Raw genomic sequence first — 14689 nt, 5'->3', positions numbered from 1 at the left:
GCTGTTACTAGCTCCATTCCGAACGTTGAAACCAAAGTAATTGATAAAAAGCCTTTAGCTGTTGTCCGTGAAATACTCCATAACTATTCAAGAGCTGATTTAGAGGCCTCAGTAGAGGGACTTATTAGTGCTAATCAAATCGGCAATTCTCGCACTTTTCGCCTCGAGTTTATTGACAAAGCCACTCTGAACGCGGTACTGGAATCGGGAATCTGTATTGGGTACGAAATTTTTCGCGCTAAGCCCTTTCAATCCACTCCGCGTCGATGCTTGCGCTGTCAAAGTACTGATCACCTGGTTGGAGCTTGTCCCCGCTCACCAGCACATCCCAAGTGTTCCAGATGTTCTGGCACTCATATGAATTCCAACGAAAACCCTTGCCAAGCCTCGCCAAAATGTGCAAATTGCACTATGGAACACGTAAGTTTTAGTCTGAAATGCGAAGTTCTCCAATCGGCTCTCAACAATGCTAATAAATGAATGCTCACACTCCACTTAGCTTTGTGTCCCTTAAAATTAAGTGCACAAAAGACAAGGATCTACTGATTAGTGAGCTGCTTGAAAATGATATTGTGTTTTTACAGGAGCACCTTCTCTCTAAAGTGAATGTTGATAGCCTAAAGCGTTTTCGGACTCATTATACCTTCTTAAGAGCCGCCCAGGAAACCCGTGGTAGACCATCATGAGGTCTGGCCATCTATTAAAGACATAAGACTCAGCCGATATTATTGCAAAGTTACGCTAACATCTTAGCGATAAAATGTGGTGATACCGCATTTATAAACATTTATTTCCCCAGTAATAAAAAAAACTGTGCAGTCATATTATAGCTTTTCACAAGCATGTAATCGCCTACGAACACTGCTTAGCGACCTTTCAAAACAAAATACCAAATGGGTTCTCGCCGGAGACGTGAACACTGACTTATTATCTAATTCTGACTGATCTGAAATTTTTCTCGATTCACTACCCAGAGGATTCCATCTTGTTAATAAAGATCTTCTATTTACTTATATTCACAATTGTAGTGGTCTTACTTCCGACCTTGATCATTTAAATTGTGTCAGATTCAACTCTACTTTCATCAATAGTTCATGTGGACGACTCTAAAATTGACGACGATCATTTACCAATCACGTGCCAACTATCTTGCTCCATGGCGAGCAACATAATATGTGCAACGTAACTCTCCCAAGTGGTTCTCAAGTTAAATTGGGAGAATACCAATGTTTCACTTTGAGTATTGACATTGTCCCAGTTATTATCATGTATTAAACCATTCCTCTTATTGCAAACATCTGTATATACAACTTCAACTCGGATAGATATCAACTCGTATTATCAGCAAATAGTGTTCTGTCTCAAGTCTGCCGCTAAAAAAGCTGTCCCCTCTGAGCGCGTGCGAACGGGTATTCGCAATCCCTTTTGGAAAGTTGATCCTAAAGTGAAGATGGCTAAACAAAAAGCTAAGTTCTGGCTCCGTATGTGGATAGCCTGTGATCGTCCTCCTTCTGGTTCAGTACATCAAATAAAACAGAAAACCAAACGAGAGTACAAATATTCCCTGCGTAGAGCGAGACTGAATGCCTGGGACGGTCCTTGTGACAAGAAATCCTGGGATCGTGTTATAAACAGTGTGAAGTGTTCACCTCCAATTAATTCGTCTCTTCGGCTATGTGACTTCGTTTCTCATTATAAAAATATTTTGCTTTCATTTAATATTAGTCTCCAAAATCATTTTACAAAGCTTGTCAACTCAATCCTCCCAGTTCGTACCAACCAATCTCAAGTGTTATCGGTGGAATCTGATGTTATACTCCGAGCTCTTAAGTATGTAAATAAGTCTGAGTCTCTCGATAGTGATGGTCTTTGCTTCAAATTTTTTTGCTTATGATTGTCCTGAACTACTGAAGCATTTGCAGTTATTACTTCAGATGTGTTTGGCACAGTCCATTGTGCCAGAGAGTTTTTTGTCTGGTTGTATATCTCTATATACCGGATGTACCGGTATATATATACAGGTTGTACATCTCCCATAGTTAAGAAAGGTAAGGACCCCAGTGCTTGCTATAATTACCGTCCTATCACTGTGTCTTGTTAGTAAGCTCTTTGAATATGTGCTACTACCAGCCATTAACTCTAAGTGCGATATTACGCACTTCCAGCTTGGTTTTAGAAAAGGTATTGGCTGTGTTCAAGCACACTACATTGTGGGTCGGCTAATCAAACAAGCTGTCGCTCAAAAAAGTCCCCTGTATTGTTTGACTGTTGAAATATCTAGTGCTTTTGACAATGTAATTCATTCAAATGCTCTGTTTTATCTAGCAGCGTCAGGTGTTAAACTTTATATTGTTTCCGTGCTTAAGTATTGGTATGCTAATTCTTCAGTTAGAGTGAAGTGGAATGGTACTGTAGGGGAGTATTTTCCTGTTAAAAAAGGCGTTAGGCAAGGTGCCGTGTTATCCCCAAGCATATTTAAGTGTGTTTTAGCTTCGTGTCTCCGACGTCTTCAATCATCAATTTTTTACAATGATAATTTAGGCATTAGTCACGTTGCATATGTTGATGATGTTCTGCTTCTTAGCCGGACAAAACATAGTCTAATTACCAACTTTGACCGGTTTTCAGCCGCACTATCCACAGTAGGCCTTTCAGTTAATGCCTCCAAATGTGGGTTTTTATGTTTTGAAAGTCCTCCACCAGTATCACCTCTTTGCTTGGGTTCTTCAACTATACAATGTTCAGCAAGTATTAAATGGTTGGGTCTCTCTTTATCCACGTCACTTTTGTCTACTTGCTTCGCTGTTACGTCCAGCGTGCCGAAAAGTATGCGGGTTGGTTACAGAAAATTTTCACCAAATCGTTGTCGGTATAACCAAAAAAGACTATGCCGTCTTTATTCTAGTTTTTGTGCCCCTGCTGTTTTTATCTTTCTGGTTTTGCTTTCCTCCTTCGCAAGAAGGATACAAAGAAAATACGCTCGAAATATTTTAAGTATTGCAAGTATTTGCTGCGCCTGCCTCGGTGGTATCGCAATCAAACAGTCGTTTCTAAATTTGACATCACTGATTCGCCCTCGCGACTGAAACAATTACCTACCGATATATCTCTTAAAATCAGCAAATGATTGGTGTTTTTGACCCTCTTTGTCCATTTTTTGAATTAAGGTAATTTATTTATGTTGTATGTTGTTATGTTGTTATGTTTTTTTCTTGTTTTTCTTTTCTTGTGTGTTTACTCCACAGTTTTATGTATTTTGTGGGTTATAAATAAATTATTATTTATTATTATATCGCAGTACATGGGATCGAAACCTTCAGACTTCAGTATCTCTTTTCAGTGTCTAAAAAATGGACTGGAAGGTTTAAATTTACTTAAATAGCAATCACTTTATTTTTTTCTAATCAAAGGATTTTTTTCTGTAAGTAAGGAGCAACCTTCAATAGCAAACTAAAATTAAAAAACGGAATTTTGATACCAATAGATATATAAATAGAATTGGATTTTTATGCTGATTCCCAATAGGTTATTGGAAATATAAGTTTCATTGAGTTTGGACTTACACATCAGCGGTTACGAGCCTGAGAAAATTTGCCTGATTTTCGAAAAAAAGCGGAAAACATCCGCTAACAGTCATAGAATCTTAATGAAAATCACACCATCAGATTAAGCGTATCAGAGAACCCCACTGTAGAAGTTTCAAACTTCTATCTGCTAAAATATGGGATTTAGCATTTTTTTTTTTTTTTGCCAGAAAAAAGATCACGGATTCGTGTTTTTTTTTTTTTTTTTTTTGCGGGGGTGATTGCGTCAACCCAGTAATCTAAAGTTTTAATTCTGTCCCGATTCTTTAAAAATTACTTTTAAAACACTATGTTCTTTTAATTACATCAATAAGAAACTTTTTTTTAAAGTACTAAATAGCTTTAGCGTAAAGAGCGAGATGTTGAGAAGGGGCAACCCCCTCATATACGTAATAATTTATGTTCGTTTTAAGTTTTAATGTTGCTTCTTACTTTCAGTTGAAAAACCTTGTTTTTTTATTTAATATAATGTATAAAACAATATGAAACCAACTAGTCTAAACTGTCTATAGTAAGGTGATATTAAACACAAAGTAACTTTTTTTCAAGTTGAAAAAAGGTATTTTAAGTTCAAACAAAGAAAAAACTTCAATGTGAAAAATCACCTTACTTTTTCATACTTGGTACTTCGATAGGAGAAAATTTCATACTTTTTTTTTAGAATTCATACTTGGATGAGGAGTATCGTACAGAAAAACTTCGATAAAACCGAAAAAATAGGTCGTATCTGACATCTCTGAAACTATCTTTTCGAGAATTCAGGACTTTTTCAAAATTGATAAAAACCACTTTTTATAGAGTTATTTTATAAACTTTTTAAAATTATATAGCTTGTTCAGAATTCCTATTTTTTTCAGAATCCACGGTTCGATCAAAAGTATCGTATCGAAAACTTCGATACGAAAAAAAAAAATTCAGATACGATGTTTAGACATGACGACAATAATATTTTATGTTTCGGCATGACAACAATAATATTTTATGTAAGCTGACATCAGAAGAACCAAAAAAAAAAAATAAATCATTAATTTCTTAATGGTTCATCGACAAACCATGGGGAAACCATGTCCAAATACCAAAAATCAATCTTTCAAAAGGACATTTACAACACCATAGCGTAATAATTGAGTGAGAATTAATGGAATTGAAAAAGAAACCCAACTATCAGCACCCGTATAGATTAAGCAAATTGTCCTCCATTGGCTGGCAGCTGCGGTGAGTTATTATTAATGATAGTGGTAATCCCATGAAAAATATGTTGATTCTTTAGACCAGATGTGCTCTAATTACACCACCAATAAGATAGGAAGTAGATAAAAAAGATGGCTAAGCAAGATTTTTTTTTTAATAGACCTTTAAGTGGTTTTTGTTTAAAAGGCTTACGTTAAAGAGCTAACTACACAAGGTCTTCTGAAACAAACTTAAATGGGTTTCACAAGTGTCAGAGCCAAGGAAGAACCAGTGATCCCCCCTTCCTACCACCCCAACAAAGATGACAGAAAAAAAAAATATTTAAGATAAAAAACTATCGTATACATTGTTAAAATTTAAATACCACAGAAACTTGTAGTCAAAATTTGATAGGACTTTCTGAGTGTTCTTTTATATAGAGCAAAATCATTGCAAAAACTCAATCAAACAAAAACATACAACACAGCATGAGAAGAAATAGACGATTGGAATGAAGAAGTAAAGGATGATAAAATACATGGATAAGGAGGATAAAAGAAGTAAAGGAGGTGCCTGCTATTTAAGAGCAGACTAAGGGTCATTATTAGTTAATTTGCCCTAAAAGTGCAAAGAGCAAAAATTTCCCTCTTCCAACCAAGAGCAAGAAGATAATAAGTGATGCATGAAGCGGAATTTATTTTTAAAGGTCAATAGTCCAGAGTAACTAGGAAGTTCAAATTCGACAAAAAAAATTGAGCATTGAATTTGCTCTTCTTTTACATAGATCAAAATCATTGCAAAAACACAATCAAACAGTCGAATAATACAACACAGCCTAAGAACTAAAAAAAAAAAATTTGGACGTATGAAAACAAGAAAGGAAATAATAAATGAAAAGAGTAAAATCAAATAGGTGAAAAACGAGGATTTTGTCAGCCAGTAGCAAAATATGAAGATGAAAAGCAAGCAAATATTTATATTTAAAAACTATAATCAAAACTTTATTTAAACATTGTAGAGGAAAAAGTAGAGGAAGGTAGACTAAGCGTCAGTCATAAATTCACCCTAAAAGTGCACGGGAATACCACAGGGAGCTTATGGTAGGCGCGCCATTTTGTCCGTGTAGGGAATTTAAAGCACCAAAACCCTATAGGCAAGTGTGTATTCTTCTGATGAGTCCTTGTGTTGCGTGGTCACTTTTGAAATCTTTGTTTGATTTACAGTTTTAATTATTCAGTTTATGACGACTTATACACGACTGCCTGTCCATCTTTTCTTTGCGGTTGAATGTTTATGGCTATGCTGTTTGACCCATGGAATTGGATGGGTGATTAGGGTTAAGGCCTCGTTCAAGTATTTATCTATATTAATTACTAAAGTAGGAAAACAGTGCTCCTTTCGCTTTCTGTCTTTCTTTTTTGTTTTTATTTTTTATGTTCGTTTGTGTGGTGTGTGTTAGTTTCTGTGTTTGTACTGTTGCATTGGTAATTTCTTTTTTCACTATAAGAATGAACATGTTTTTTCCAAACAAGAAGAAGAAGAAGATAATAAGTGATACATTAAGCGGAATTTATTTTTGGAGGTCGAAATTCCAGAGCAACTATGTAATCCAAACTTGACAAAATTTTCTTAGCGTTGATTTCATTTTTTATTTATATTAGTCAAAATGCTAGAGCACTTTAGAAAGGTCTTCTCAAGGAAGAAAGCTATGATTTTGATTTTGTTTTTCATTTATATTAGTTATAATACTAGAGCACTTTAGAAAGGTCTTCTCAAGGAAGAGAGCTATAATAGGAACTCTAGGCTCTGGCCATTAATTGCTAGGATTAGAGAATCAATTTTAGATGGGCGGGGGTGTAAAAAAAAACATGTAGTTTAGGCAACGATTGTTCAAGTGTCAGAGGAGGAACCTTATGAATGGATCTCCAGGAGAATCACCCTCTCCCTTCGTGTAGACGAAGGAGAAATAGGGTTTCTCCTGCGTAGAGGATCAAATAAACAAAAGAAAGTGGCATTACAGCTTGAAACGAACAGAAATTACACTGTTTATTAGGAGGAAGCCCCCCCCCCTCCAAAGCCACTCTTTGCAATAAAAATTTCCCGGCACTATCTTAAAAGCCTTTAATAGAGGCACAAATATTTCCAGTTGGTGCCAACAAGTGTTATATTTACCATCGCCTTTTGGATAAAACAAGACCACTCATTCTCAAAAACAAAGTTTTATTTGTTCTTGAGAAAACTAAGCTTAAGTTTTATGCTCAAATACAAGAAAATTCATTCTTCAAGAGTTGTGAAACAAGCGTCGACGAGGCAAATGAGTATACAAGAAGTAGACACAAAGGCAATAGGGCTGGAGGCAATATTAAAATGAGAAATTTTATTTTATAATTTGAATAAGAAATGCCCAAAAACTCAAGAAAATTTAGGACTATCAATGACATAATTTAGGGATATCAGGACTGGGTCCTGATACCCTACCCGCTGCGTATACCCCTTCCAAGATGGGAGCGTAGGCTTAAATTTGGAGTTGTCAACCAAGATTCGGAATCAGAACAGTGATGAGGAATTTGATTGCCGTGATTGCAGTAATTTTTTCGTGGATTCTACCCAAGATCCAGAACTGAGCAGCTTCACAAATGGTTTCTAAGATTTTTTACGATTACCGAACAGTTAAAACACATCACATTTAAGGAGTCCCTGTGCAATATATAGCACGCCTCTTGAGAACACATGTTCGGAGACAATCAATACAGTGGAGCCATTACACGAAACAAACCTTCATTTTCTTTTACTACCTCCCTCTCTTCATTTTACTAATTCTCACATTAAAAAAAGAACACTTCTCAGATATTTCTCGAAAATAAACTTGAAACATAATTTCTATACGAAGCTGCAAACAAAATATAATTAGATTGGAGATCAAAGCACAAGGCTATGAAATTAAATTGAAATCGGAGTCTTTAGTTAACAATGATATATTCTTCTTCAAAAAGAGCATCTTTAGTTAACGATGACATCTTCTTCTTCAAAAAGAGCAATGTCTCTTTTTGAATTTGGTCTAACACAGTTTTTAAATATAGCTTTAAAACATGTTTAAAACAAGAATATAGGACATAATTCTCAGTAGCATACAAGACAGAGAACATTGAAATAATTAGATTGGTAAGAAGGCATAAACTTATTTTTATCAATTCTTAATTTTAATTAAATAGTGGCCATACACCTTAACATACAAGCTGTTGGACTCTTCCTTCCCCAGCTATGTCTTCCTTGACAAAGCATAAGTCTATGAAATTAGTTTGAAATCAGAGTTTTCAGTTAAGGAAGATCTCTTTTTCAAAAAAAGCAGAGGTTTACTAAATATCAGCAAAAAACAGGTATTTAACTATAATTTACGTATAATTAGCCTATAAACACCTAAAATAAGTGTTTGCCGTTTCTTCTGTATTTGCCTCGTTCGTACCGGAATACAAGTCATATTCGAATGTATTTACCAATTGATATTATGATGCTACCAATTGATATGGTATTGCCAATTCATTAATAATAATTACCAATAGATATTACCACTGTATGAGAAGCTTGTAGTGGATGCACCTCTTGGTTTAGGGTGCCCCTATCACCTTACCAATATCTTTCGCGATAAAAGTATTGTTAGTGTTTTAAGTTAATAGTGTTTTATTGGTTGATATTGATTGTTTAATGATTAGTTATGTTCCAGATTTGTTTTCTTTTTTTTACTTAACGAGTGTGATATCTTTTTTACGATGCAGTTTAAAAATGAGTTATTATTATTATTGCTATAAATTACTATTATTAAGCAAGATGATATAACTATTTCCAAAAAGAACCAAAAAATAACAGCTACTTTTTCAAGGCAAAACAAAAAGGATTCCACAGTTAATCTACACCTCAATAATATTTAAATGGCGACTATAAAATAAAACTGGCTGTTTTTAGGGCCATTTAAACATCTAATACCAGGAAAACCTACGGTAAAACTAAGCTAAAATTATCCACATTATTTCCTACTACAAAGAATTATTTTGGACTTCCTGGGCCTCCAGAACCATTCCTGGACTTAAAATTTTCAAGAAATACCAACAGTTTCTAATATAAAGAAAGTCTTTTTTTCTAACAGTCCCTTTTTTTAACTTTTAATACCAGTAAACCCTTAGGAAAATAATAAATAATCCAGACCTACAGCTACTACCTAGACTCACTCCTGGACTTTCAGACCACTACTAAACTTGCAAATTTCCATGAGAGATTAACTATTTCGAACATAAAAATGATTGCCTTCGAGGCCCAATTTTACGTCTAATACCAGTAAAACTTTAAGTAAACCTAAACAATAAATAATCCAGACCTACTACTGACTACCAGACCTACTGTTACCTAGCTGCCTTTGAAGCCAAGTCCCTACGACGCATCACCGGTATCATTTACCACGATAGACCAACTCCAAACTTCTCCAGAGTCTGAAAGTCAAACTCACAATACTGGATAAAATTACAGCAACTCAAATGACTAGGACATAGCCAATGCATGGCTAACACTCGTCTTCCAAAGATAGTCTTCGATGGATGAGTACACGGTTCTCGCCCTAGGAGTTGCCCCCCAAAGATGTGGAAAGAAAACTTTTCATCCTATAGCCTGCCACAACTCCTCCGCCTGGCCGACAACAGAAGCACTTACAGGAGGCATATCAATGAGCTGGTTAAGAAGAGGCTCCAAAACGACCTTCGAGGACGGAGAGGACTAAAGTCAAGTAAGTCAGTCACTAATGACAGCTACCCCTAGACTACTCTGGCTAAATTTTTTCTTCACTATACCAATTGAAAACTACCAGCATAAAAAAGAAGAAAAAAAAACAAGGGTGCAATGTCTCTTAGAAGAGATAAAATGATTACCCGCATAATTCCATTAATAAAAGCTTTTTTAGCCATAGGGCCCGGTCCATCAACAGTTTTGCCATCGTCTTCTGGTCCCCACGAGGCTGAATATACATCCACATGGTCGGGGTTCAAACTAAGCGCCTTAGCTTCAACAAGGTCATTTACAACGCCATCTAGCATCCTCACACCTGAGAAAATACTTATGATTAGTACTCAAAAAATCGTGCGCAAAAGGATATGGTTCCATGTATTGCGTTCACATATCGAGAACGATAAAAACTCACAATGTGCAGACCAAAGTGTGGTATAATCAGCCAAAAAACAAAGGATACAAGAATTGCAATGTGGTCGAATAGAGCAGTTTAATAAGCCAAAATTGTGGCATCAATTCACGAAAATTATGGTGAGGGTAAAATGTACTTTGCAGAATCCAGGAGAGGGATGGCGACTTTGTAGTTTTTTTTTTAATGAATACATAAAAAAGAAATTTTTCAATAAAATTACCCAAAAAATTTATTTTTTTATCTTAGAGGAGAGATTTAGGGGGGCAAATGCACCACTCATCGCACTGGCCGCCACCAAATAACGTCACCAGGGCCATATCCTAGATTTTTTTTGGTGGGGGGAAGGGACCAAACATTTTTCGGGGGGGGGGGGTACAAAAGGATTTTTCGGAGGGGGTTACAAAAGGATTTTTCGGAGGGGGGTTACAAAAAAATTCGAAATGCATACAAAAATTTGTTTATATTCGTTGTTGTTACGTTTTTACGAGTCGGACAATTTTTTTGGCGGGGGAGGGGAGGGACGTTTCATTTTTTTCTTTCTTGATATATTTAACCTAAGTATACTTATCTACAGAAAGCAGAAACGAATATCATTTTTTCGTTAATCTGCGGTCAATGATTAACAAAGAGCAACTGAAAGTTATTCCTTACTTGATTCCACTAATATTAATTCCTTGTGTCCATAAAATATTTCTATACGTTCATTCAACAGGGTATTTCCATTCCTGAAATAGCTAATAATTGGCAAAAAAAAAACTTTACAAACGCAACAAAAATTTCCTTACATGTATTTTTGCTACTTTTAAACGATTCAAACAAAATTTTGGTGAAGGGAGGGGGAGACTCACACCGAATTACTCCCGCCTCCATGCAAACGACCCGGTTATTACATTAAAAATCTCTGGAAAAAAAAACGAATTAAAAAAAGTGACCCTTCGCTGTAAGGAATAAATAAACTAAAATTGCGACATGTTTTTAATCAATGTGGTGCTGACTTCCCACCACCTGGTATAGCCTACATTTCAGAACGTCACATGTGCTACACAGTCCCACCACGCCTGGAAGTTCCAATACACTTGGTAAAATCACCAAAACACTTAGCACAGTTCCCCCACGCTTGCCACGCGCCACCTGGTGTTCATCATTTCTGAGAGAGAGAGACCTCTCGGCTCTAAATACAATACTAAATCTTATTAATCGTATGAAATTGAATTTCGGCCCCTGAATATAAATTTTCAATAACACGATTACTTGGATCAAGGTATTTATGAGGGACTGACCACTTTCTGACACCTGGTGTACATCTCAGAACGTCACCTGTGCCACAAAATTCCTCAATGCTTGACGCAATTTCAGCTACGCTTGGCACGCGCTAAGTGATGTACATAATTTTTAAAAGTGTGCACCCCCTTGGGCATTTGATTCGTCATAAAATATGAAACTAGAGAACCTCGGACATTCGTTTTTTTGCAATAATATTAAGGACATTTTGAGCATTTCCTGTAATGACTGCCAATTACTAAACCGGATATTTGATAAGACTTAGGATATTACTAAGCTAAATCACGTGACTAAAGAAAACAAGTTTATAGATACTTTACAGTGCCTCAGAACCCTAAAGACATGATATTCAAGACAATAGATTAGTGGGGACATTATCAATATCTTTTTATAGACAAAATTACATCTCCCATGCATTTTTTGTTTTTGTGCATTAAAGACCCTTGGACCAAGGACTTGTGGGTATAATTGTCTTGCTGATCAGAAAATGTATATTTGTCGGTCTATATAGTGAAACCCGCCCCACTCACCCCCATTTTTTTAACATATCGTAGAAATACTATTAAAAGGACAAATATATCGGATAAAAAATGTTTGTTCTAATGGTCCAAGGACTTAGGAATGCAAGTTTCTAGCCATTTGTAATAAATTGCTGACTCATTTTCAAAGGTCCTTGTCACCAATCAATTACTTTTTTTGATTTTGGGAAACCTAGAACCCCAGAACATGGGGGTACAAGTGGCCCTTTTTCAGGCTCCATTTTTGAGCGAGTCAACGTTATTTTTGTACATTCGGATCCCCTTGGCCCAGATAAATAAGAATACGGGTTTTAGACCTTCTGAAAAAAAAACTGACCCTATTTTAAGGTGCGTTCACCCTGCCAAAACATGTTGTACATTAGGGACCCCTCGATTTAGGGAATTGTGGATGTAAGTTTCAAACTCACAGATACAAAAAGTTTTTTGTTTGTTGTCAGTCCCCCTAGAGCCCCCTCCCCTTTCAATAAAAACTTGGAGTTCCCTTGGTTCGATAAAAGATCCCTGCAAGCATGGGCGAATCTTCAGCATTTTTATTGGGGGGGGGGGGCAAAGGGGTTCCATATCTGAATAGTCAAGGGGCACGGGATAAAAAAATAATTTTTTCTATACGTCATTCGGAGGAACCCCCCCCCCCCCAAAAAAAAAAGTTGAAACGTGATTGGACAGCCAAGACCAAACATATACCTTATTTACTTGTTATTTATTTACAAGAACATTTCCCAAAAACGATTTTTTTTTTTCATAGAAAAGTAGAGCTAGATTAAATGCCTGAATGCAAATACTTAGCTTTCCACTCTGTTCTCTCCCGCGAGTTTGGATCGATGTCCATTTATCCCCCAACAGACCCTGAAAGTTTCTACTCAATCACCCAAGACGTTCTCGAAATTTTACAAATATCGTATTTGGTGAATATGCTTAGCCCCAGGAATTTCATATATCTTTTAAAACCAATCGAAAAAAGCCGACCGAGATATTTTGAAGTCCCGTACCAACAACCTATAATTTTTTTAAGCATGAAGGTTTCCTTGGCCTGAAGACGTACGGTCATATGTTTCAAGTTAGTCACGGACCAAAATAAATTTTGGCCACTTATGGGCCCCTTCCCCCAATCAAAAACTATTTGGAATACAAATCATTTTGGTCCTGAGGGTGCATTAGTGTAGCTACGGTTTTCATTACCTAAGGACTGTGTGCCAGTTTTTGCCCCCCTCCCCACACCTTACCATCTCTACCACCATATAAGTAAACAAAAAAACAGTCTGGTGCCCCTTCAAAGGCTGCCCCTGAGATAGCCGTCTCCCCTTGCCCCACCCCCCTAGCTAATCCACTATGAGGGTGACCGCAATTGCAAAAGATCATAGACACATACAATCTAAAATATATAGGCACATAGCTTACCTCCAATTCTAGCGTTATAAGCAATACCAACTCCACAGACACTGTTGCCAGAGGATGCGGCCACTTCACCGGCACAACGAGTGCCATGTTTGTTATCACCATTATCTCTAGGCATGGGATCCGGATCATTATCATTGTAGTCAAAACTAGCTCGAGGATCCTAAATGAACAGTAATTAGGCAATCATTAGCTTCATTGTAAATTCTTTTCCATAATAAAAATTCGATTCATCATGAACACAAACTTTTTTAGCTTTGCAAATAACACTTAATCTTGTTACAGTCTTAATAAAACAGATTTACCACAAATATAAGAAATTAAGATCTGGTAAAAACTTTTCTTGGTAATACCTACTCTCTTTAAGCCAGCCAAAATTGTACATATATTATTTATTTATGACTGTATTTTTCTCGAAACCGGCTCGATAATTTCTTCTGAAAATTAGCATACTAACATTTTCTGGCCTTAAAAAAAACGATTTAGATAGGTCCCGACTTAGGGGAAATTCTTATAGAGTCTTAATTTGGGGAAAACATTTTTCACACATATTTTTTAGCTCAAATTCTTTCAAGGTTGATTTTTTGTTCTACTCTTATTCACTGTTTTTCAAGATTGTTCTTGCATTGTTCTTTCCTCCCGAGATATTTGCTTTTTTCTTCAAATATTTGTTCACTAGCTGAAAATGTTTCCTCAGTGTCACATCATTGTTGTTCTTCGTTATAATCTTCTGACCTTCACTAATTTCTATAAGCCTACAAAACGCAGATTTCCTATTTCCAGGAAATAGGAGATATTATTCAGGAGATATAGGAGATATCCAGGAAATATTTCCAGGAAACCAAACCAAAGACATTCTAAGAAAAAAAATATTTCCGCTGATAGCCGGGATGGACAATTTAAAGTGAAAAAAATGTCAAACTCTGACAGTTCCACCTTCCAAGCAAATTAGATTTGATTTATTGTATTGATTTTATGGTCAATACAATCAATAACAATACAATACAATCAATACAGATTAGAATACAATCGAAACTACCGCTACTTAACCAGCATTAAGGCGACGCGATACCTTAAATCATTTTGCGACCTCAACGTCAGCTCAACGACTTAAACACAAATGGTACATTAGCGAATTCTCGAAGGAGACTACCTAACATCAAAAGCTGTCCAGAATTTGAGGTTTGACTGTGAAATTTTACTAAAAAGACAGTGGGGTTTTACATCCTTTTAGTCAGCAAGTTTTCAAAGCGATTGGCACCACTGGGAACTCCAAAAGAGGTTAAATAATTAAAAATTCCTTTAGACTGATGTTTAGCGTTTTTTTTAGAGGAATGCTAGAACATTTTTAGGTACCTTCTTTTACTGAAATTTAAGAAGATCTACCCCATTTAATAAAAAATCACACTTCTGATCATGCAAGTTTCATTAAAAGTGAAAACCTCTATTTCCAGAACCAGACGGGGGAAGCCAAATGGTGTTTCTAAGACTGCTGGAAAATTAGGTGTCGGTTTTTAGTTTTTTGTCGTTCATACGGA

At 36.1% G+C, this 14689-nt stretch overlaps 1 protein-coding gene across 3 annotated transcripts in view; it reads right to left on the bottom strand.

The window, feature by feature from the left end:
• Positions 1-14689, bottom strand: part of LOC136040533 (furin-like protease 2) — a 141639-nt gene that overhangs the window by 84466 nt on the left and 42484 nt on the right. For all 3 annotated transcript variants that reach the window (XM_065724717.1, XM_065724718.1, XM_065724719.1), the window contains exons 6-7: positions 13155-13314; positions 9668-9840 (exon numbers count right to left, since the gene is read on the bottom strand). In XM_065724717.1, the coding sequence (XP_065580789.1) occupies positions 9668-9840; positions 13155-13314 (333 nt within the window). The remainder of the gene's footprint in view (positions 1-9667; positions 9841-13154; positions 13315-14689) is intronic.

Source organism: Artemia franciscana, chromosome 21 (assembly GCF_032884065.1).
Source record: "Artemia franciscana chromosome 21, ASM3288406v1, whole genome shotgun sequence".
Classification (NCBI taxonomy): domain Eukaryota; kingdom Metazoa; phylum Arthropoda; class Branchiopoda; order Anostraca; family Artemiidae; genus Artemia; species Artemia franciscana.
Note: the sequence above shows the minus strand (reverse complement) of the source record. Positions and strands in the feature narration are given on the sequence as shown.